General features: G+C 36.6%; 1 protein-coding gene across 3 annotated transcripts in view; it reads right to left on the bottom strand.

Moving 5' to 3' along the window:
* The window catches only part of RIMS2 (regulating synaptic membrane exocytosis 2), a 626,602-nt gene that overhangs the window by 22,181 nt on the left and 578,034 nt on the right, over positions 1–26,387 (bottom strand). The window contains exon 1 of one of the 3 annotated variants that reach the window (XM_019942248.3): positions 2,628–3,171. The exons of the other annotated variants lie outside the window; for them this stretch is intronic. Coding sequence (XP_019797807.1) covers positions 2,628–2,769 — 142 coding nt within the window. The 5' untranslated portion in view covers positions 2,770–3,171. Of the gene's footprint in view, positions 1–2,627; positions 3,172–26,387 lie in introns of those variants that run through there. 3 annotated transcript variants of the gene reach the window in all.

The following is a 26,387-nucleotide window of genomic DNA, read 5'->3' as shown; positions in this document are numbered from 1 at the left end:
ATGAGCATATGGAACTGGAAGGCAGGGTACATTTGAGATTAGTTAGCTATTGCACTGTATCTGAAAAGACAAAAAAAAAAAAAGAGAGAGTGTGTGAGAGTGAGAGAGAGAAGCTGTAAAATGAGATTGACTTACTGAACTGATCAGTTACTTCAGTCAAATCACACTGGTTGGTAGACCACTGCTCTCTTTAGAAAAGCTGTTCTCAACCAGTGTGACAATCATCTGTTGTGATGGGTTTTCTTTATAAATTAGGATGGGTTTCACAGTTATGACTATAATAACATAGTCCTGAGTAAGCTTATGAGAGTATGTTATCCACATGAACTTTATGTGTCCTGTGTGGGTGTCTCAAGAGAAAATAATTGCAGAGAAGCACTGCTCCAGGCCAGTGATTTCTAACTTTTATAACTCTGCAGGGTATGTTGAAATACCCTCAAAAATCTCAGGATTTTCAAGGGTGGTAGGAGTATAGCAAAATCAAAGAAGAAAGTTAGGATTTCTTCTCTTGGCTGTAAAATGACTACACCCCAGTGGAAAGACCTCTATTTTATGGGGAATGCCTCCTCTCTAGTTACTTACTTTGGCTTCATTTTGTCTTGGCGACTCAAGAAACCGTATTATAGGACAGAAATCTGTTCCAATTTCCCATGTGTAGATGTAGGAATTTCCTTTGGGATTGGTCTGTATGAGCCAAGGTTAAGTCAATGTACTTTAAATTTTGAAAACATTTCACATTTACATAAGTTTTTCTTGTCTCAAAAAGGCTTTTAGGATGGCATTTTGTAAATCCAATTACCTCTAGCTACAACTTAAGAAAGAATGATGGTAGTTCAACTGAAGCAAAGTCAGGGCTGAAGACTTGGTGTAAAAACTAAAAATTGAGAAATGAGTGTATAATAATGTGTTTTATCTAAATATGCATTTTTAGGCACACCTGGCTTTGAGTTCTAGTTTCACCACTTACTAGGTATGTGACTGTGGCCAAGTATATGCAAATAATAAATATAGCTTGGGTTGGGTGCACAGATTGTGTTGTTGACTGCCTGGGTTCATACGCTAACTCTATTACCTACTATCTTGGGGACCTTGAGCAAGTTTCTGAATTTCTCTGCCTCAGTTTCCTCCTTTGTTAACTGGAGATAATAAAAGCACTGTCTCGTAAGGTTGTTATGGGCCTAAAAGACTAAGTGCATGTCAGGTTCTTAGAATAGTGCCTGGATAATAGCTGATACTGAAAGTTTTAGCTACAATTATGATCATTCATTTACCCAATTTGATTTTCTAATATCTTGACTTGCTTACATTTCCTGAAATGTTAAACATTTAATAGTAGAAAACGAGCAAACTGTAAATGTACAAACAAGAACAGCAAAAGATTAGTATGAAAATTAAAAGTCACATTTATATAGAGAAGTACCCTACCATTAAACCTGTACTGATCTAGTGCAAACTGATATTGCAACAATAAGCTAGAAGAAACCTGGATAGCTCTAACTAGTGAATTATCTTAAAGAACACTTTTCAGACATATTATTAATCAGCCATCTTCCTCCTCCCTGCCTTCCACTGGGAAAAATAGGGGAAAAAAATATTTCTACCTGTTCTCAGAGCAGGTAGTTTCTTCTAAATCAGGGGTCACTACAGATTTCCTAGCAAGAGGTCATTGATTGTCACAGAATAAAAGCAAAATAAATCCTATTCTATACAATGATATATACAATAATAGAGGTAACATGATGATGATAACCAACCCACTCTGGATATATGTGCGTGCAAAGATGAACACAGTTTGCAACTAGCTTATCAATAAATTAATAAACAGCATTTCAAACGTTGGGATGCTATTATTTAGCAGTCAATTCTTACTTTGATTTACAAATTATGTTTTTAGCATTAGTTGTTAAATCTTATAGGAAAGTTCTTCACAAAGAAAACGTAATGTTTTGAAAACTTTATAAAGGACTTGAAGTCTCTTGGTGAAAAGTTTGAGTCCCCTTCGCCGTTTTTCTCATTAGCTTAATTATAATGACATCACTCAAACACCAGAGACAAACAACCAATGGTGAGATTCAAAGTGTGCCTGCCAACGAAGTTCCAAAGGCCCACAGCACAAACCAGCCTCCTTTAGTACTATCAACCTTTGACCTGCCCATTGTATCACTCTTTCCCCTCATTTGGACCTTAAGTGTTCACAGGCGGGGATTCCTGTTTCAAAGTTTTGCTGCTGCTTTTCCCTTTAAGTTTTGATTATTTCTGTCCTCGAAATCATAAGCGAATACCAAGACTGCGGGAGTAAACGAAAACAAAACAGTTGGGTGCACCCAACGGGGCCGCCTTGCCTCCCACCTGTCTCCATCCTCATCCAACTGCCAAGCACTGTTTAACTCAACTTCATTAGGAAAGCCTCTTCCCAGTCAGCGCCTGTGGAGTTCCCCAAATCACCAATCAACAGAACTTCTCCTAGGCTCAGCTGGCGCTCTGGGGGGTCTCCTGCTCCACAGTCCCCCAGAGACGAGGGGGTAGGGACACTGCTACCTGGAGTTCTCCAACCCTGTCAACCCTCCAACCACCGACTTTCCGAGATGCGAGATGTACACAGACAGACACAATAACTACAGGCTCACCTCCTTCTTCCTCTTCCAGGGAGTTCATGCAGGGAAAGTAGCCGGCCAGCGCCTCGAAGGAGGCGGAGAGGCTGCTCCGGCTCTGGGAGCGCTGCATGGAGCGCCCCGCGGCGCCGGCGCCCCCCAAGCCCTGCCGGCCCATCTTGGACGAAGACCCGCTTTTCCCGCGGTACAAGATACGAGGCGTCTTGGCGGCTGAGGCGCGGCGACCGCAGCGCTTCGGGGGCCGGGGTGCTGCCGCGGGACCCTGGGGTACTGGCCCCTGCCTCCCTAACCCGGTCCGGACCAGTCGTGGCCTTCCTGGCTGCCGGGGCCTCCACTCTTCTGGGGAGGGGTACGAGGTGGGGATCCGGGCGGTGGCGAGCGGGGACGCGGCTGCTCGCTGTGGAAGTCCGAGGTCTCGCCAGGAGGGAGCTGAGGTGCCCGGAGGCTGCGGCTGCGAGTCGGTCTGGCCGCCCTCCCCTCGCAGGGAGATGTTGCTGATGCTGAGGTCCCCGCCAATCAGCAGCCGGACGGGGAGGCGGGCTGGCAGCTCCGGAGCGCGCTCCTCAGGCTCTGGGCAACTCTGAGCCCCGAGGAGCTCCTGCTGTTTCCGTTTTTTCCCTTTCCTCGCGTGATTAACACCAGGGAATGGTCGTTAATGAGACGCAATACGTTAGGCATCACAGATGGGAACTATCTCAGGCAAATTTTGGTAGTCACTTAGTCTCGCTTAAAATTTGTTAACGTTCCTCAAGCATAGATAGGAAATAATTTTCTCCAAATCATAAAACAAAGCCTCCCCAATTTTTAACAGGTCCCATGAAAACCTAGAATTAAAGCGTTCTCGTTTACCTTCTTTTTTAAAAAGATTAAAAAGTCAACGGAAGGTAAAAAAGATTTAAAAAATATCAAGAGCCTGAAAAAGAACCAACACTAAAAAAGTACTGTGATGTTTATCAATTTTGCTTTAATCTGGTGAATTTTTAATGCTTTTTTTTTCCTCCTGATTAGATAATCTGCTACCTATTGTTGCTAAGAATGACAATGAACACTGTAAGGCTTTAGCATCTAAATAACAGGTAACATCCTCTTAACATAAATTTGGAAGCAACACAGACATACCACAAACAAAACAGTTTATAAGTGAAATAGCATCACATTCTGCAAACTGCAAATCTCTATCCCAGAACATAAAGCAACCGTAAGTCTATTTTAGCATAAGTCAGAAGACTGTCCTACTTTTTGTAACTTTAGACAAGTCACTAGACCTCTCAATTTCCCTATCTAGGCAGGTGGGAAGGTAGGGCACAATGATTCCAGTCCTAACCATGTCATAGCTTGATTGTTGGCTGTGTGTTTTAGGGGATTTCAAAAGTGTTCTGTAAAATGTAAATTATACAATCTAAAATGGTTCTTTCATACAATAAATATTTACTGAGTACTATATATGAACAAGTTCTTTGCTTGATGTACTGGGAAATACAAATATTCATTCAATTAATAGTAATTGAGCTCCCAGTGTATGTCAGGTACCTTTGTAAACACCTAGGACATATAGTGATCAAAGCAGATAAAAATCTCTGCTCTCATGGAACTTACATTCTAGTAGGGGGAGAAAGACACAGTAAATCAGTAAATTATATAGTGTTAAAAGGGAGATAAATGAAAATGGCAAAAAATAAAGTTAAGGGGTATGGGACAGTCTGCGATTTAAACAAGAGCTGTCAGGGTAGGTATCATTGACAAGGCAACATCTGAATAGATGTATGAAGAAGTTGAGGAAGTAAGCCATTCGGATATGTGAGGAAGAGAGTTAGTTTGAGGCAAAGAGAGCCTGCAGTGCAAAGGCCCTAAGATATGATGTCCTGGTGTGTCCCTGGAACAGCAAAGAGGCCAGGGTAGCTGGAGTGGAGTGAGTAGGAAGGAAAGGAGGTCAGAGAGATAAGAGGCAGAGAAGGGGACAGATCACACAGAGCCTTCTAGGTATGTTAACAGCTTTGGCCATAGCACATCACAATTTAGGAAGTACAAAACAATGCACTCAAGTAATAATCCTCCCAAATCTTTCTAAAAATTAGGAAACTTTCGAATAAGAGTGCTCTAACATAATAACAGCTTTTGGTTGCTTAGACTTAGGATCATCCAGGTTTCTCGCTTCTGTTTTTCTGATAGGCTTTTGTCGTTTCTCATTAATATTCCTACAATTCTCTCTTAGTTCAATTTCCTATTCATTATTCACCTTCCTAAAATACCCGCATTTCAATAGACACTGATAAAACCAGGAACTCTATGAGTAATTTTTCATACCATATTGCTTTTATTCAGAGAATAGAAATGTTTTCATTAAATGAAACTTTCATTCTAAGAATAAAGAGAATCATAGAATTTTGGAAACTGAAAGGACTATTGTAAGTCATCTAAGTCATCTGATGTATTTTTTATAACTGTGGGTCACAAATTTTTAGTGAGTCACGAAAATAACATCATTAGAATGATCAGCATTCTAAAAAATAAAATGAAATAAAATATTAGAGTGTAGCCCGTGTAGTTATTGTATCAATTGCAGTATTGTTTCATGAATATGTATGCACCCCCGCGTGTCTGTGTATGTTCACATGTGTGTACTAAGTTGTGATCAAGAGAAACGTTTCAAGGAAGAGGGACTAAGTGGGAAAATCCTAGGAAAATAAATTGGTCAAGGGTGGAAAAGTTTGATTTTGGCACCCAGGGACATCATAATGATAGTTGAAAGTCACTTAGGAAGGGAATTATCTTGGGTTTCTACTAGTGACTGCATGGGGACAGGGAATCTGAGAACTCAATCAGCGGTCACACTCAAGTTGCTTGGGCCCTGCCTTCTCTATGTTAATAACCTGACTTTATGCACCAGGAAGAGGTTAGTCTGGAATAGCCCAGATGCATCTGTTTCTTCATGAGCATCACTTCTCTCTTGCAGTTTCAGAACAAAGTTGTCCTGGGAAGCTTTTTGATATTTTTTCCTAGAGCTGGGATTTGAGAGTTATAGATAAGTGATAAAAGAATGACACAAAGAGAAACAGGAAGTACTAAAGAGGAAAATCACCTTATTTCAGGGAAGAAAGCTTCAAAGAAAAAGAAGACTATTGGCACACAACCACAGTAATGGCCAAGAGACTTCTAGTCTTGAATGATAACCTGTGGAATATACTGAACTTACTGAGAAAACTTACAATTCCACTTTTTTTGGTCCTATGCTCAATTGTTTTCCTATATAATAAATATTATATAAATAATATTTCTGGTTTACATATATTTTAAAAGTTGATTTACTATTCCTTATCCCATTCTGATATAGGAACTACCAACCCTAAAGGAATTTAAAAATTTATATAAAAAAGAAACTACTGATAAAAGATAGGAAGTGTCATTTCCTCCATACCAGAAAGTACATTCAAATGGCTTTGGATGTAGTTTTCAAATGATGGGCTACTATATAGTTTCATTATATAAAACACAGTGTAATTCCAGAACAATTATAGTCTAGTATTCAAATTATTTATAATATATTTATAACTTTCTTACTCATCCAAAATAATCAGAAAAAGTGACTCACAAATATACATACTAATCGCTTTCTAAATGCAAATTCTGGCCTTGAAACAAGATTCCACTACTGTACAAGAAAATCATATTTTTGAAGAAAAGATATATAGATTGATATAACTTGCATAAAAAAATCATAGCATTCTATTTGATGAATATGAAACATATCACACCAATTATGCCACTTAATTCTTACATCAATCCTGAGAGTGTCATCATTATTTCTTCTTTACAGATGAGCTAATAAAGACTCAATAATATTAAATGACTTGTTTAATTAGAAAGTGGCAGAGCCACTGATTTTCTGATTTCAGGTTCAGTGCCCTATACACTGTATCACAGGTGTCTCATACCATATACATAAGCACAGATGAAACACATGCAAAACATAGATGATAGATATAATATGAACTATGTAGTAAATTATTTGGTTCAAAATAAAATAAATATTGAAAAAATATATTTAAAAGCCATAATGTTTATTCTAACTATATACCAATGTTAAATCCATATTTGCCCTTTTAATCAAAACATATTAATATTACATAGCCATATATGTATTTCAGTTCATCAATTCTTAACAGGGCTAGAAAGTTACATGTCATTTATGTATCAGTTTTTGTAATAGTTTCCTCGCCAAAGTAAATCACCAAAATTTTAAAGTATGTTAAATTAGTTTATTCTTGAAACAGAGGCTTGGTCACTGATGTGAATGCATAAAAAGGTTATTTTGTGAAGTAGTTACATAGTGTCTAGACCATGGATTAGTTCAGCTGGGAACATACTCATGCCTTTGGCAGCCTTGCCCTTTTCTATGCTAGAAATGATGTAGGTGATGATGATGAGAATGCAAACTACTACTAATAAAGAGAAGGAAAGACGAAGTAAGTCCTTTTGGGAAGTATTGGAACAAACAAATAATAAGGCCTAGAAGTGGATATGCAAAAAAGAGATAGAAAAAGGACTCTTATTGCTACTCCATTGTCACTATTTAGTGTATCCAGTCAACCCAGAAATGGCTGGTTGCTAAAAGAGATAGGAATTGCTCAGGATAGGCTATAAAGCCACACTGCAGACTGAATTAACCTCTTTCTTCTTGATACACATTTGCTCTTGATAATATAGGAATTCACCTCTACCTCAGTCTTCACAATTGATGTCAATTACCTTTGCCACTTTGGATTATTCCGCCCTACAGCAAATAATTCTATACTAAATAGAAATATTTGTGGATATATTTTGGTTTGTTTTATTCAAAACCAACTCTCAAAATACTTGCAAACAATGTGACCAACAAGGGATTAATCTCCAAAATATACAAACAGCTCATGCAGTTCAATATCAAAAAACCAAACAACACAATCAAAAAATAGGCAGAAGATCTAAATAGACACTTCTCTAAAGAAGACATACAGATGGCCAAAAAGCACATGAAAAGATGATCAGCATTGCTAAATATTAGAGAAATGCAAGTCAAAACTACAGTGAGGTATCACTACCTCACACCAGTCAGAATGGCCATCGTCAAAAAGTCTACAAGTAATAAATGCTGGAGAGGGTGTGGAGAAAGGGAACCCTCCAACACTGTTAGTGGCAATGTAAATTGGTGCAGCCACTATGGAGAACAGTCTGGAGGTTCCTTATAAAACTAAAAATAGAGCTACCATATGACCCAGCAATCCCACTCCTGGGCATATATTTGGAGAAAACCATAATTCAAAGATATATGCACCCCAATGTTCATTGCAGCACTATTTACAATAGCCAAGACATAGGAGCGACCTAAATGTCCATTGACAGAGGAATGGATAGATGTGGTACATATACACAATGGAATATTGCTCAGCCATAAAAAAGAATGAAATAATGCCATTTGCAGCAGCATGGATGGACCTAGAGATTATCATACTAAGTGAAGTAAGTCAGACAGAGAAAGATAAATACCATATGATATCAGTTATATGTGGAATCTAAAAAGTGATACAAATGAACTTATTTACAAAACAGAAACAGACTCATGGACTTAGAAAACCAATTCAGTGTTACCAAAGGGGAAAGGTTGGGGGAGGGATAAATTAGGAGGTTAGGATTAACCTATACATACTATTATATAAAATAGATAGTCAACAAGGACCTATTGTATAGCTCAGCGAACTCTAGTCAATACTCTGAAATAACCTATATGGGACAAGAATTTGAAAAGAATAGATATATATGTATATGTATAACTGAATCACTTTGCTGTACACCTGAAACTAACACAACATTGTAAATCAACTAGGCTCCAATATAAAATAAAAATAAAATAAAAATAAATAATAATAAATAAAAATTAAATTAAAAAACCCAACTCTCAGAGTCCTTTAGGACAGTGATCATGGCAAGGATGGTTTCCAAGTTTGAGAAACTTCCGGCTCCAATATTCTCTTCCACTATTCCAGCCAGTGCTCTGGCTTTGTGATAAATTTACACAGTCTTCATGTAACATTCTCAAACATTTGAGAGAAAAGAAGAAACATCTCTTCTATTTATAAATGCCTTGGGATTCTAGATGAACATCACCTAGCAACTTCTCATATCACTATGAGATCAATAGCATCACAATTTTGTGAGTGTAAACATTCTGCCCAAATACACAGCAAGGTTTAAAAATTAGATATACATTTCAGGTACCAATGCCAGTAACTATACAATAGTTATAAAAAGTGCGTTCATTTAAACTGCTTTATTCATTCATTATTAATTTATTCATTCACTACTCATTTACTCATTACTCATTTATTCCTTACACCACAGTGTGATGAGAATAATATTAGGTTTGCATGGAAAATAGAGGGATTCTCTTAATTACAATTAAGTCTAATTCCTACTTGTCACTGTTTCTTCTTTTTCTTTACTGGCTAAAGCTTCATGTATTCACTTCAACATACACAGCATAGAAGACTTCTGATTACCATTTAGTTTAACTGAATCATATGTTTGTTGTATATAAATGGTTATACACTGTTTAAACTGCTTGATACCATGCTGATATAAAAATAGAAAACAACATTTTTCACAGAAATTTGGCTTAATTGTCTGGCTGACTTTTAAATTGCAGGCACCTTAATTACTTTTCATTATATATCAAGGCATAACATTTATAACAAAGTTATTTAAAGTTGTTAAAAATCAAAGGCAGTAAAAAAGAATGAGGATTCTCTCAAAGCATTAAAAATTGCAGGATTTTAAATAGTATATTGCAAAAATAAAAAGCCCAGGAAAAACATTCATGGTATACAGATCCAGGTCAAACATCACCTAGATTGGGCATAAGTGAATTGCTGACTGAAGGAAGATCTATTCAGAGCTCAGTACCTTTGGTAAACAGTTAAGATTGTGTGCAAAGTGGCCGACTTAGGAACCAAACTAAGCAACTCATTATCAGCTGACACCCACTTAAGGTACTCTGTGTTAAAGACGCCTTTAAAGTAACAGTTCATCTGTCGTGTTGATATGAAACTTCATAATAGGAAACAGCAATACAGATTAAACATGTTTCCCTCCTAAAATTCAATTCAAAATGGTTCCATCTAATATGCTTTATTTATCCTCCCACAATAAGATGAGAAGCTCAGGTCTAAGAAGACAGAGGTTTATTTCCCAGAGAAAACAGTCTCAGTAAGAGGTAAATTTGTGGTGTCATACAAAAAATCTCTAAGAAACGCAAGTAATTATAAAAAGGCAAATCAGTATGTGTTCTAGTTATGGGGATATTCTGTAATGCTTCTCCCCGACCACTGCTTTATAACTTGGATTCTTCTGCTTGGCAACTCCTTCTGCAACTCAGCCTAACAGAGTAGTGTTTCAAATCCCAGCCTCCTTTCCCATACTTGACACCAAACTGGGAAAAGACATTTAGGGAGGAGCCAGAAGTCTCGATTCACAGCCTAAAAAATAACTAAATATGCAACTGTATATATATACATACTTAAATTTGGCCACACCATTCAAAAAGCTTTTCCAGAAATGTTTATTTGCAGTGTAGCCAGCATTTGGACAGAGAAAAACTGTGGTGTAGAATTTCTGAGTTCCTTTATTTTTGGTTCTGTTACTTATTTTTTTGTGATTATCTGGCATTTGATCTAACATCTAGAAGAAAGTCATTGCTTCACAACTCACTGTTATAAACTATTAATTTCATTTCAAATAATAGTGTATTTCACACTATGAAGGCAGCATTTCAGGGGTTCTCTGGGTGAGGCAAAAATACAAACTTTATATCTTAATAAATCTTGTACTGCAACTGAATAAACACTGAAAGACACTTTACAAGGACAGTGACCTTAAAAAATGTAATTGTTACATATTTTATCACAATTCAAAGTGACTGCAATTTTAAACCAATGTAACATTTTTGGTTCTATTTCTAATTTCATTTATTAAAATAATTCATTTTTATTCTCAACTTCAGATTATAGGCTAAGATCAGCTGACAAAGGGTACGTTTTCTGGTTTCTACAGCCACTTAGAAGGTGCTTGTCAGAGAGCACTAGAGTTCAGGAGTCAATGAGAAGTCATAGCACGAGTGAACAAGCCCCTTGTCAACCTTGTAAGACACAGTTTGCCCCCATCCTTGCAGAACTAGAGCTCCACTCACCTCCTTACTCTTAGATCTGAGTCCCACCTCCATCCACAGTCTTATCCCAACTTTACTCTCAACCTCGTTCATTATTACTCGGATCCCGTGATTACCCCGGATTTACCAAACCACCATGTCTCCTTTGCTTACACCACTCTGTGGTTGAACTTTTGACCTAGATGATGGGATGGAAATGTCCCCCTATAACTGAAGTTCCTCTTTGCGTCCATACATTACAGTACTCCTTTTAATACAAGTTTTTGTGAGGAAGATCATAGTTTTTTTCCATAGTGGAGTCCATTAAGAAAAATGTAAAACAGCACTGGAGACTAAATAACTCTATGAGAATCTATTATCAACATGGATTTCTCACTATAATGATCACAATAACTATAAGAAAAATTCTCCAAATTATATTTTCTATAATGTTCTGTGTGTGTGCCAGTTAAAAAAAAATAATGCCAACGAAACAAGTATTGACAGTTATGTCAACAATATTATAAGAATCTCTATAAAAACTTTTCCTGGGCTTCCCTGGTGGCGCAGTGGTTAAGAGTCCGCCTGCCAATGGAGGGGACACGGGTTCGTGCCCCGGTCCGGGAAGATCCCACATGCCGCGGAGCGGCTGGGCCCGTGAGCCATGGCCGCTGAGCCTGCGCGTCCGGAACCTGTGCTCCGCAACGGGAGAGGCCACAACAGTGAAAGGCCCGCATACCGCAAAAAAAAAAAACTTCTCCTGTAAATTTCTTATCTGTACCGGCCTCCATTCATTGTTTGTCTTGCATTTGTGGACCACTGCTTAGAATTTTAATGTTTCACGTTAAACACCTATTAGAATTCATTCTTTCAGAGTCATTCTAGAGGGAGCAAGCCCTTACACACTCCTTGAGCTTACTAACATCTTCTACTACAATTGAAAATAATTTATTCCAATTTTAAGGGACAGTCCAAGAAACAGAAAACAATTACTTTGGTCTACTGAAAACTCCACATACAGTTCCAAACGCTCAGCTTCTGACATTTATTTCCCGTGGTTTAGTTTTTCCCATGTTTTTAGATATTATGTCAGTCTAATGCATAATACTTTTGTTTTATACAATGACTTTCTCTCAAGTATTTTTTCAAAATCTCTACATTCATGTCTAAAACATCTCTATGTAACCTGTCAGTGCTATTCCCCATTTCTTACGTGCTAAAGTATAAGGAAGATAAAAGGTTACACATCCATTAGTGATAGGATCTGATGAAGCCTAGACAGTTAAACTATGGGTTTAAACCTTTTTTACATTTCTGCACATTGAAAAATTGTTCACAAAAAATATATGTAAAGGGTCAATGAATATATTCCTATCAAAAGGTAATCTACTGAAAGTGTTTAACAAAGACAACTGATTGTCAGCCTAGTAGAACTAATTGACCATCCAAACATTTGTTATTGAACAATATTAAATAAATATTTACTGAATGCCACCATGTCCACGCACAGTGCTAAGCAGCAGAAGTAGTAAACTGTATCATTTACTAATTAACTGACCATCGATTAAATCTATTACTTTTACTCATTTATTACTATTTCAACTGATAAATAGAGAAAAGCTAAGGAAACAGATCAAGTAATGCTATGTAATTAAAAATAAAGAGATAATGTGCACTAGCATGTATTTGGAACATGTGTATGCAGCTCAAAAGCATTTAAAATATGAGCACCAAAGCAAAACAAAGACAGCTTAAGTATTCCTGTTTGGATTATAATAATGCCACACTTTCAAGATCATGAGACATTAATTTTAAAAATTATAGGACTAACATTTCAAAATACAAGTTTGGAAAAGCACAGTATTCAACAGGAAAATAGAACTAAAGGGGAAATCTGAAGAAAAATTACTTTGGTTATTACACACACACTCAGAGAGGCATTAAATTGTAGAGGCATAAAATGACTCAGAAAGAATAAACCAACAAAAATATAATAAATTGAAAATAAATCTGCTCTTTAGAAGGTCCAAAATGACCACCATGTTGTCATGTCCAGTGGGACTTTCAAGTCCTCATCTTACTGGCTCCCTGAGCAGCATTCTACAGAGTTGACCACTCTCTGGTCTGAAAGCATTACCTTCTCTTGACTTCCATTGGATCACATTCTTAGAGTTTTCCTCCCATTTCTCTGGCATCTCTTCATCAACCCCTGTGGCTGACTTCATCTCTTCTATCAAATTTCTACCTTTAACATCTTTAACACAACCTGGACCACCTTCTCTCATTATACTTTCCCCCTATATGATCAGCTCCATTTCCAGTTTTAAAAACCATTTGAATTCACTCAAATTTATTATTGAGTGCAGACCTCTTATTTGAGTTTCAGAGCTGATAACCATCTATTTGACATCACCACCAGAATATCTCACAGACCTCTCGAACTACACTCTTGATTTCTTTCCCACAGAAATCTACTTCTTTTCTTATCTTTTCTCTTAATAAATGACATCATCAGCCAAATGGTTGCTCAAACCAGGAATTTGAACAACCTCTTTTATTCCTTATTTTCCCATACTGTATGCCTCTCTCATCCAATCATCATCAGACTCTATTGATTCTACTTCTAAAATAGATCTCATATCTATCCATTTCTCTAACCCTATTCCAAGCTGCTTTCACTCTTACCCTCAAGATATTATTCATAAAGCAGCCAGAATTATCTTTTAAAAATATATATGGGATCATGTTACTACCCTGCTATCACTGCAATTACATAAAACACAAACACACAGCATGACCTCCCTCTAAGATTATATTTACTTCTTCATATTAAATGGATTTCCTTATTACCCATTAAGACTTCTGTGTGGTGTCCAGTTTCTCTTATTTACTCTAAAAATCACTGAGCATCTTTCTCCATTGTGGTTTTTCTTGTTTTGCCATAGTGATATCCACTACAGAAAGTATTCTGCAATTTTAAATAGATCCTTTCCTCCTTGCTTCTCATATTGCAGTTTAAAGAGAACTATGTAAAGGTTAGTCAATTCCTACCAAACGTGTTTTTCCAGGTCTCATGAAAGGTACTGCATCTCTGGCCAGGAATCCTTCACAGCTGTATCTCAACTTGGAGATTATTTAACACAACAATCACTTGCTACAAGAGGGCTTTAAAACTTAACACCTGCTTCCCTGAAGAACCTGTGACTCATTTATGCAGTGAGCTGCTATTACTGATGAGAAAGTATCACATTCTTACGATGAAAAACAGTGGTGGTAGGCTCAGAACCTCAGAACCATGATACAGGCTGTCAAATATTGTATATTATTATTAGTTAACATTTCATAATTTAATAATATTATTATATTATTTGATCCCATCTACATAACTATTTGCACAGTGGTTAATGGTGTGAACTCTGGAATTAGGCTTGGATATATATCCTAGCTCTTCCACTTCCTAGCTGTATGACCTTGGGCAACTACTTAAACACTCTGTGCCTCAGTTTTCTCATCTGTAAATGGGACATAATAATAGTAATGACCTTGTAGGTTGTTGTGAGAATGATCTCATTTAACAGTGAGCGTGAAGCTCAGAAATTCCAAATCATCAGCTCCATATTTCTCCTCTTCCAATTAAGACTTCTACTCTTGAAGCACTGCTACCTTCAGGCCGGTTTTAAGATTAACATGAACTGGTGAAATGGATTCATTTTTCAGACATATTTTCCTTTTCAAACAATATCCTTAACTAATTGGTGAAATTTCAGGCAGTGCTAAGTGATTTTTAAAAATACCTAGGCAAATTTAGGGAAGAACTGGTACATTTTCTCACATATAAACAAGGCTCTCCTGAGATTTTTCTCTGAGCTCAGTTCTCCTGAGAACCAGCTCTGTTACAGCTTTTCTCTGTCCTCTAAAAATGAACAAAGGCCAAATAATTTCTTTTAAAAATCAGGTGTTCTAGAGGTGTTCTACAGGTGGAGGTTGAGGGGTTGGGGCCCGCTTTTCAGACAGGCATTCGTATGTTAAAGAATTATCTGTGCATATATTTTTAACATATTCAAATTTCATTAATACTATATAAGAAATTTAACACCAGCCTCTGTGAAACACTCCTTTGAGGCAGAGGGAGAACACCACACACAAATATTACACATTAACCTAACAGCATTACGTTGGACAAGACAGGTCCTTGATTAAACCAAGCCTGACAAAGCAGCCACCTCAAGGTGATTCATTCCACTTTCAGGACATAAGTTTATCAGGTAGTTTGCATTACTTCATGACTATGATGTGAACATCACAAAGACTATTAAAGTGTCACATGCATTTACAGAAGTTCAGAATTTCCCCCTAACATTGTATACGTACATAAACAGGTCCACAATGTGGAATACTGTACAGTACATTTATTTATATTTTAATGTAAGTCCATATGTGAATAACTGCTCACAGATTTTATTTTATTCAAGTGGCCAGATGGATTCAGGATAAATTTATGTCCCCAAATGATTTTGCTATGTTTTATCTAGCATTTTCACGTGGGTGGAGTGGAAGGCGGAGGGTCTTGCTGCATCGACTACTCCTGCCACATTGACTGTAGAACAACTTTGAAGATGTGGAAAGTGTCAATTTAAAATATTCAAACTATTGGTTTTGCCTCTTCCCTTACTCAGTGAGAAGTAGCTATAGCCATTCTCTACATAAATCATCAAAGCAAAAAGGCAAAGTTTGAACTGAATGCTTCAGAAGTAGTTCCTAGTGGATGAATTCTTTCAATCATTTCATATAGTGTAATTTTTAATATTATAGCTTCTAGTTGCATGAAAAATAACTTTTAAAACTTGTGTTGAAAATTCAATTGGTTTTATATGGTCCTAAGTTGCTCTCTTAATTTAGAGCCCATCTGATCATTTATTTTATTTATTTTATTATTATTTTTTTTGACCACGCCTTGTGGCATGGTATCTTAGATCCCGGACCAGGGATTGAACCCGTGCCCCGTGCATTGGAAGTGCAGAGTCTTAACCACTGGACTGCCAGGGAAGTGCTGAGCCCACCTGATCATTTAAATAGGTTTCTGCATTTGGGTCATAATATATTTATGAGACATGGTAACAGTTTAAGAAATTTACTATTTAAAAAAACCCTCTCACACATCTTTTCTAATGTAATTCTTTTTTGAATATAATAATAGACATACATTACATAATGAAATTTTGTGGTATTAAAAATTATATGTAACTTTCTATTCTCAAAATTAATTTGTTTCTGATAAAAGAACTGGATAATTATATTGTGTGTTACTACCACAAATTTTTTGTAGTTTCTAGGCCTGATAAATCATTTTGTATTTGGGGGATTGGGAAGAATGACAATAACTTTAAGATCTGAAAATGTCTTGAGAATGTACTGGTATAATTTCTGTCTATAAGTACAACTTTACATGAAGTCAATCAATTATACTTCTCTTCTAAATATTTGGAAAGATGCTTCCTAACCTCCTGTACTTCCAGGGTCATGGAAGTCTTAGAGACACAACCCTTTACATTTCATTCCATCCTTGGTCCTAGTAAATTGAAGAAAATGTATCGTGATTCGTATCTCTTATATATAATGCCACTTCACAGGTGTTATGGCTGAATTGTGTTCTCTCAAAATTCATATGCCGAAGTCCCAACCCCTAGCATGTCAGCATGTGATTGCATTTGGAGATAAGGTATTTAAAGAAGTGATTAAGTTAAAATGAAGCTGTATGAAGCGTTCAAACCTAATCCAATGTGACTGGTGTTCTCATAAGAAGAAATTTGGGCACACAAACTGACACCAGGGATGTGTGTGCACCAAGAAAAAACCATGTGAACAGGCAGCAAGAGGGTGCCCTCTACAAGTCAAGGAGAAAGGACTTCCAGCCTCCAGAACTGCGAGAAAATAATGTCTGTTGTTTAAGCCATGCAGTCGGTAGTATTTTATTATGGCAGCCCTAGCTGCCTATCCTTTGGGATAGATTAAGTCCCCTATAATCTTTCTCTTTACAGTGCTTTCAAAAGCTTTCATTTTTTTCCCTAAAAGTTTAAGAAGTTTACTTAGCATATTTAGATCTATTCTAATTTTTTTAAACACCCTGTACAATTTTGATGTCCCAATAAACCAGGTCTTTTTGTATCATAAAAGTTTAGCTGTAAAGTGAATTTCCATAAATCAAATGGTATTTTCTAATTACTTTTGCTGTTTTAACAGCTGGTGTTTCTATGCCAATGGTGGATATTATGTTTCCAGTTTAAAAAAAGGTAAATTATTTACATAGTCTCTTAAAAAAACACACGTGCCAGAAAAACCCCAGACTTTTCACTACATTTTTATATACATAAGACTAAGTTTCTTAAGTGCAGAAATTGTACTTTATTGATGATATTATTTGCATTCCCAGAGCCTACCACCATGATCGGGGCCTAGTTCACTGATTTGCTTCTAAGGACACTATTTTACCTAAATAAATTCTGATAAAGGAGCTGTTCATTACCAACAGGCATACTCAAATTCTCATTTCATTATTCTGTTAAAGAAAAGGGTTAAAATGAAAACTGCTCATACCAGCTTCTGTGGTGAATGTGAATGAATCATCTGACTACTATATCGTGGATGTGGCTCTTGAAATTGATTTTTCTGCATTAGCATTCCAAATCATTACTTACAATTACATGTTTTTTGATATTTAAAAGGCTCTACCGAATGCAGTTCTAACTTACCCAATTCAGCAAAGTAAATGGATGCCCTGAACACATTCTATGTGTTTTATTTTATTACCTCCACTTATCACCTCCACTTATCAGGAAGCAAATCAAAAGTAAACATATGTTTCTTACTTTCATCATATGAAGTGTTCAGTACTAGAAGCCAAGCTAATTTTTTAAACACTGAATACATTAAAAATTAGCTGTGTCATTTTCTACCTAATTAAATATAATAGAAATGTAAAATCTTGTATTTCTAGTTTGTCTTAATCCAATATCATCATTTAAACCTGTGATGCTGAATTCTTATACCCCTCAAATTGTTCATTTGCTTTCATGACCATCTCCTTCTCCTAGACATCATTAATGCCACATATCAAACTGAAGTGAGTTAAAGTTTATTTTGTGAATATTTTGAAAATTTTGTGATAGTTCTGAAAGAATATAGAAAACTGAAGTGTTGTTACTAAATTAGTGTTGGAATGCACTGATCCACCTAGCAGTTTTAAATTCCCATAAATTTAAGTATGTATTTATGATCCTAAACCTATGTCATTCACACACACACAGACACACACACACACGGACAAAGCAAATATATCTAATTATGTTCTTGAAATTATTTCAAAGATCAATTCTTATGCTAGGATTAAAACTTCGTTTCAGTGCACATTGGCATAGTTTTAAGATAAAAATAACTACTGATGCTGGTACCAACCCAGATTTACAAACTGATACGATAAATATTTCTTCTTTTCAGCTTCCAGTCCCCATGACCTGGCCCCAGACTTCTTTATTGGTGTCTGGATTCTTTCACAACCCACTCATTGGCATTCCTGCCTCCAGTCCCTCCCTTTTAATCTATTCTGGACATTTTTGCCAGGTACATTTTCGTAGAATAGATTTATTATCAAGTCTCTTTCTAAGAAAAATAACAAACAAACCTTCAGCGAGTTGAGAGCACAAAATCTATTCCACCCATCTTGGAATTCAGGGCTTCAGACAAAAAGAACTTTCCAATGTCACTCCTACTTTTCAAACACATACAGCTTTAATCAAACTTTGCTACTCTATTCACTGCCCCCCACGCACCTTTTTGCTTCACATTTCTTATTTTCTTTCACGTGAGCCCATTATTAGGGTGGGGAATTCGTCTTCTTGTCCAAAGCCTCCTGTCTGCTGCGCCAGAGCTAAGTGCAACCCTGACTCTTCCTTTATCCTGGAGCTGGAAGCTATTGGATTCCTCATACCCTCAGCCTCTAGACCCTCAGCATCACTGATAGAGCTTCTAGTCTGACTCTGAATATTGCCACTTCTAGGCAGTTTCTCTTGTCACCTTGCCCCTCCCCACTTCCTTTCAAGTGGGTCCCAGTTTCATCACATCTCTCTTTACAGCACACTTCAGACTGTGAGTCAGGACGCTAAGGAAGAGGGTCCTGCTCTATAGCATCTCCATCACCATCCAGTTCAACTTTCCTTCCTCCCAATCCTAGGCTTATGAATTCAAGGTCCCAGGGGCCTTGTAAATACAGAGCCTGTTACAGACACGAATGCGTGCTGGTCAGAATGCTCTCCTGCATCCCTGCTTATATACAGTGCCTGTCCTTCAAGATTCAGTTTCATCCCACCAGCTCTCTGAATCCCCTGGCCCATAGTGATGCCTTCCTACTCTGAAATCCCTTTATCTCGTTCGCTCTTTGGGTACTTATCATAGTCTACCTGCATTATTACTGAACTTTTCTTTTTCAACTGCCTACTGTACATCTTTAGTTGAAAGTTCTAGAGATATAAACCTCTCAAAATATCCCCAAATGCCTCATCCTCTGCCAAACTTGCTCCTAATTCTGTACTCCCTCTCTTAGCAAGTGACAGTACCATTCATTCACTCAGTCCCTCAGGCAGAAAACTGGGGTCATTTTTGACTTCTCCCTCTTCTTCACACCCCCATCCATATCTAATCGATCATCAAGTCCTAATTCACACCTTCTAAATATCTATGAAACGGATTCTTCTTCATCCCAAGTTCAAGGCCCCACAACCTCTCACTTCTGTTATATAAGAGTCCTAATTTGTTGCTCTATCTTTAATCCAAGTACTTTTCAATCTATTTTTCATGAAGCCAGATGATCTTTTTTTTTTTTTTGCAGTACGCGGGCCACTCACTGTTGTGGCCTCTCCCGTTGTGGAGCGAGGCCCCTGCATCGGCAGGAGAACTCTCAACCATTGCGCCACCAGGGAAGCCCCAGATGATCTATTTAAATAGCAAGTTAGCCCATGTCACATTGCTATGCTTAAAAATTTTGCAGTGGTTTTCCTTCTCTTGGCCTAAAAGGCATGCCTACTATCCTTCTTTCTCTGTTGCTTCTTCCTGCCTCTCACTCCCAGCTCTAGCAATACTGGATTGTGTGAGCTGCCATGCACCTTCCGGGCTACTACTTACCTCCCACATGTATTTGAAGGTGGGATACCTGGAATGCCTTCCTCCCTCCTTTTCTCTTTACCTAGACATTTTCTACTTATATGTTCAGGTATCTTCCAGGGAACAAGTTCTAATCTCCTGAGGAAGTAAATGCTCCTTCTCTGAGATTCCACAGTATCTGGAGTCTGTCTCTACTACACAGTATTGAAAGCTATGTCATAATTATGTTCATTCATTCATTCATTCATTCAAGTACTTATTGAATACCTATGACAGGAAACTTTTTGTGCCATGTAATAGACATTCAATAAATGATTTTTGCTAATGAATGAGTGAATATGTCCAACTGAACTTTAAGAGTAACACTGTTATATTTTATTTATTTGAATTTATTTCCATTCACCCTCATGCCCTTACTCTATGTCTAACATAGTATTTTATATGTAGTAATAGCTCAAAACACACTTTGTTTGATTTCTTTTTACATTTAGTCTTGACATTAAGATGTTTTTGAGAAAAAAATTATCATTGATTACAAAACTATGAAAATTTAAAAAATTATATGATCATACAGTATAAATAATGCACAATAACATTTGTAAACTCTGAAATCTTAAATGCTCATCATTCTGGTAAACTATTGGCAGAAAGCTTGCTTCCTCCAAAAGATGAATTTTGGAGTCACAGCATCTGAAGGTTACAGAGTAATCAAATGCAACAAAGAATCAAATACAAAAGTGGAATATAGGAGCATTTTGGTAACATTGAAAAAAGAAAACTCTCATAATATTGATGTTTTCTATGGGAATTTACTCTAAGCAGTCTGGAAAATATTGCAGCTACTGTGAGAAAGATCATTTAAAGATCCTCACAGGGTCTAGGCACTATGCCTACACTACGTAATGGTTAAGAGTCTAGTTTGAGGGATTCTGGATTCTTCCAGATTTTACCCCACCACGTTCATAATGAAAAAAAAAACCTTCCAGATGATAGATTTAGAAACATTTTCTGTAATATCTCAAACCAAAGAATGAATTAATATCAGAAACTGTTGAAAACCAAAATGATGAAGATAGCAGTCCCCACCAAAAAAAAATGAGCAAGTTAGAAACAGGCAATTCACATAAGAGCAAACAAAAAGATTGATGGGTATTTCTAACTTATTAGTTATTAGAGAAAAGCAAGTTAATACAACAATGAGAAATCACTCATTGCTAATATCACTCATGCTAATTATCCCTCATATGATCAGAAATACTTGTATTAGATATTAAAAATTAGGAAGTAATGCCAATTGCTGGCATGGATGCTGGGATATAGAGACTCTTATGCACTGCTGTTTGGATAGTAGACTAGAGCAGGAGATCTGGTGAAAGGCTGACAGAACTTGGCCAAATTAATTAAACACACACTGAACAACTCGATAAATCTAGTTCTGGGTATATATAGATATATGTAAAAGAAATCCTCACCCAGGCTCATAAGGAGACATAAATGAGGATATTCATCTCAGTGTTATTTGTGGTGGCAGGAGTTGGAGTCTATCTGGATGTCCAGCATTGGAAGAACAGAGAGGAAAAATGTGGTAAATGCATACCATGGAGCATACTACACAGCAGTTAGAAATATAGGAATAAATGTACACACAGATGCTCTGAAAACAAAATGCTCAATGAGAAAAATAAAAAGGGAATGTAACTTTAAAATGCACAAACACATATATGTATACATAAAACAATAATGCACATTTTATAAGAGCACATAGATATACTGAAGGTACACATTAAACACATTAAAATAACCATCTTAACAGATGGAGGGAGGAAAATTGGGATTAAAGGGGATTCAGTAAAGAGGGAGACAGAAGCAGAGAGAAAGGAAGAGAGAGATGGAGAGAGAAACTCTTCTCTCAGTGTGGACCTGTGTGACCCCTCTTCACCCTGTTTCCCTAAGTGTTTCCTTGTGCTAACTCCTTTCAACCACTCCACAGTGTGATTATAGGTTAAATGTCTCTACAGCCAGGTCTTAATTCACATGATGATGGGTACCATGTGTCTGTCTCATTCACTGCTGTATCCTCAGTACCTGGTACTATGCTTGCACACAGTAGGTATTCAAGGAATATCTGTTGAAGGAATGAATGAATGTACAATTTTACATTGGCTGACCCATGCTAACAGAAAGAAAACCAAAAGCTGAACTTAAGATCTTGAAAAAAAATTTCACATGGATCTTTTCAGTGTTAAATTCCAGGTTTCATCTCAAGAAAGGTAAGTTCTTAGGTTTCATTCAAGTGAAGCAGATAGAGCAGCAATTCTGTTTTCAATGATACTCACATGTGGCACTGGCTGAACCCCTTTTGTATTAGGTTCTACATTTAAAATGGAGAGAATAAAGATTTTTATCTTCAGCTTTTTTTTGTTAGCAAGATAAAGAGATACTACTGTTCAAATGGCAAGAAATGCTTTTCTCTTTTAAAATTTAAAGTGTGCATATTATAATTTTCCTATCGAAATAGGATTATTATGCTCTCTTATATTGGAATTTCGGAGTCACAAAAGCTCTCAGTGAGTTTTCCTTCAGCATGTAATGTAACATTACAACATGATTCAGAATAGCATTTGACCTACAGTTTCACAAAGTATGCATTTACAACGTATTTCACTTAGAACCAAATAATGTACTGCAAAAGAGATATATACAGTATGGAACAAATGACCCTATCTATCCTTTCAGTGCAGATACTGTTGATCCTTGATTTTTCCACCAGAATTCATAAATGCCCATTCACTACTGCCTGCAATTGAAAGAACTCTTACCTATGAAAAAACTTCCCAAACAAAGGATCTTTTAATTGCTTTAGCATCCTAGCTTCTCTTTTACAGTAAAACTACATTTTTTTGTTCATACATATTACAGTGAAAATTTTCATTAGACTTAATTCTTCTGGGAATGAACATTTTTCTAGGATAACTGCTCTTCTTGGGAAATGAACTTATTTTTCAGGACATAAGATAATTTACTTAAATAGGATTCTGCCATAGGGCTATGCTGATCAGCTCTAAACTAACAAGTCTGCATTGCACCATTTGATTGCTTATTATTAACAGATTAGAAATAGTCAAATATTTTAGGGTTAAATACTAATTAATGCAAGATAATTTGCACTTAGACAATAGTTTCTTCGGAACTGCTAAAGCTTCCAAATAATCTCTTCTGGCTTTTAATCATGTGTTACTTTCAATACATTGCCTTCCAAACCTCTTTCTATATTGGTCTTGAGCTCAATTATTTCTTGGAAAAGCACAGAAGTCACTCTAGTATGCATAGTGCCTCACTTTACTAAATCAGATCTTTACTGATCTGAAAAACCAGGGTCCTGAGACACACACACACACACACACACACACACATATAATAGGTAACTAGAAGTTTATTTCACCACAAAATACCTATTAGGTAGAGTGTGCTGATTCATAAAAATGGAAATTTACAAACAGCTATATTCTTTGCAGGAGCCTATTCATTTCCTAGGCAGAAGTCATGGCACAATCTTTACAAAAATAAGGCTTGATATGATAGGCTTGATTCTCACTGTCTTGAGAAGCCCACCATAAATCCCACAGGAATACAGACTACGTTTCACTTCACAGATTAATTTTTTTTTAGTAGCCAATAATGAAAATTAGATCCTGCTAATAGAGAGACTCCAAAAAAGCAGAACACTTTAGGTAACAGACTCTTTGTCTCTTCTGGTTTTTAGAAATGATCATTAAGAACTGACTGGATATTTCTGCTTGATTCTATGTATTACCAAATTTCCCTACTCTTTCCCACCCCAGAAAAGAAGGAGATTAAAACACACTCACAAACAGAAAAGAGAAAGATTAAATGTAACATTCCTCAAACGTTTGAGAAAGCATTAAAAGCACAGGCTTTTAAAATAGTTGCAACCCCTCTACAACAACGCAAAACCTGACAGCAGTTAACTGCATCTTTCTTATTTTTGATGGTTTGAAATTATCTGTGAAATGGTAGTGCTGTTAACTAGTTTTCCCAAAAGTCAGGGTGCTCTTAGGCTGCCAAAATAGATGAATACTTTCAAATCTATAGGAAAGGAGATGACAGTCCATTTTGCGTCGATGTAGTCACTGCACACTCAGAACCTTACTCACTTTTCAGTGCCAAACTTAAGGAGAAATACAGGCAAACTTGAATACATTTGGAAGAGTAGAATAAAAGCATTTGGAGACTTGGATAGTAAAGACAAAAAGGGTAAATACTAAAAAGGAAACTCAGGCAGGACATCAGAACTGTCTTTGAAAATATGGAAAAATGTCATATGAGTTACACGAGTCCAACAAGTAGAACTAGACCAATGATTGGAAGTCATAGCAAGTTAGATACAAATCATAATCAAAGCTCTTGGAAAGACGAAGTAAGTATCCTTATCTTTAAGTAGTGAGTTCCCTGTCACTGGAGGTGGTTAGCATAGGACAATGACCCTGGAAGGTGATATGACAAGATTCAAGCAACAAATGGGTAGTTGGATTAGATGGTCCCTTCCAGTTCTGGCATTCTATGATCTCTGAAGCAAAGTGATGAATGAGTTTTTATTTGTCTTCAGAGATTCATATTAAAATTGGCTTGTTTCATAAGTTAATAATGAATAAAAATATACCACCTCAAATTATAATTTTGCAGCCATTATTCAGCATTAATTGCATATATATATTATATATATATATATTTGAAACATATATACATGTGGAGCATATATTTCTTGCTTTCCATATTGACATTTAGCCAGGACTTTCCAGAGTTTATGCTAGATATCAAATAATGCTACTATTTCATTCTTTTGGACCTCTAGAGAAACAATAGGTTCAGTTCAACAGTAAGAGGGTATCAGAGGTAAAGGGAGCACCTAAGAGGGTGCACAGTTCTGTGCCATCCCCAGGTCTGGAAGATGGACCAATGACCTCACGACAAAAGCCTAACGATTTGTCCTCCATCAGAGACCTAAGCATGTACCTTCTGGAATGTTTCTTTATGCCAAGAGCTTTATAAGTCTTAAGGAGATAGAAGATATTCTTTTCCAGTTCCTTCTCATTTCTTCTTTTGGAAACACACTGGAGGCTTCCTTTTCTTTCTCTGATTTTCATAGAAACAGCTATACTGTAGGATAACTTATGGAAAATTCTGGCTATTTACTGGTCTTAAAATAACTATTAAGAAGCTGACTCACAATTTATTTTTTAAAACACAAAAATATAATTTTATTTATAAAGCAATTAAAGTTAAGGAAGATTGAGCAACTTGTAGACATGGGCAAACCAATAGAGGAATACTTAGGAAAGCTCAATATTTGTAATTCTCAAGACTAGTCATGCTCACTAGCAGTGCTATACAACTGCTATTTTTATTTCTTTTAAGAATATAAAAGAATGTATAATTTTTTTTTTTTTTCGGTACGCGGGCCTCTCACTGTTGTGGCCTCTCCCGTTGCGGAGCACAGGCTCCGGATGGGCAGGCTCAGCGGCCATGGCTCACGGGCCCAGCCGCTCCGCGGCATGTGGGATCTTCCCAGACCGGGGCACGAACCCGCGTCCCCTGCATCGGCAGGCGGACTCTCAACCACTGCGCCACCAGGGAAGCCCAAGAATGTATAATTTTTAAATATGATTGGTTTATTGTAGAAAACCTGGAAAATACTGAAAAGTCTAATGAAAAAAATAAACTTTATACTTCCACTACCTGAATGAAGGAAACTATATTTTGGTGTATTTATTATCTGTAATTAAATTTAATTAAAACTGAATCATACCCTATAATTTTGTGTCCTTTTAAAAAATTTACTCATTGTGAGCCTTTTCCCATGCAAACATTGCAAATGCTCATTTGGATACCACAGTTCTCCACAATATCCACTAAAATGTTAATTATTTCACACCTCTCAGATGGGGCACACATTATATCTGACTTATTTGATAGATTTTGAGTGTTTCATGCATAGGAAATATATAAATTTTATTTATATTTGACTATCTAGGAGTTCTATAATGCCTCGCACATAATGGACACTAGATATGTTTATTATTTACTCTTTGTGAATTGAATACAAGATTATCCTGAAGTGGATACTGGGAATCTTGAGGAGTTTTTAGTTCAGGATAGCTCTAGGTAAAAAATTAGATAGATCAACTATATACTTTGATGATTTTATACATACACACAGACATATACTCTCTCTATTTAAACAACTCAAAGTCCTACTTCTTTCATAAAACCTTACAGTACCCAAGCTGAACTCCCCTTTTTGTAACTTTCATTACCAGCCAGTAAGCACTGTTCTATTGAACAGATGTGTTAGGCTCCATCAATTCCCATCTTATAAACTATCATTTTTTGATGACTCTTAGATTTCCTATTCTGTCTATGCAGCC

Source organism: Tursiops truncatus, chromosome 17 (assembly GCF_011762595.2).
Source record: "Tursiops truncatus isolate mTurTru1 chromosome 17, mTurTru1.mat.Y, whole genome shotgun sequence".
Classification (NCBI taxonomy): Eukaryota; Metazoa; Chordata; class Mammalia; order Artiodactyla; family Delphinidae; genus Tursiops; species Tursiops truncatus.
The sequence above is the reverse complement of the archived record's forward strand: the minus strand, read 5'-3'. Positions and strand labels throughout refer to the sequence as shown.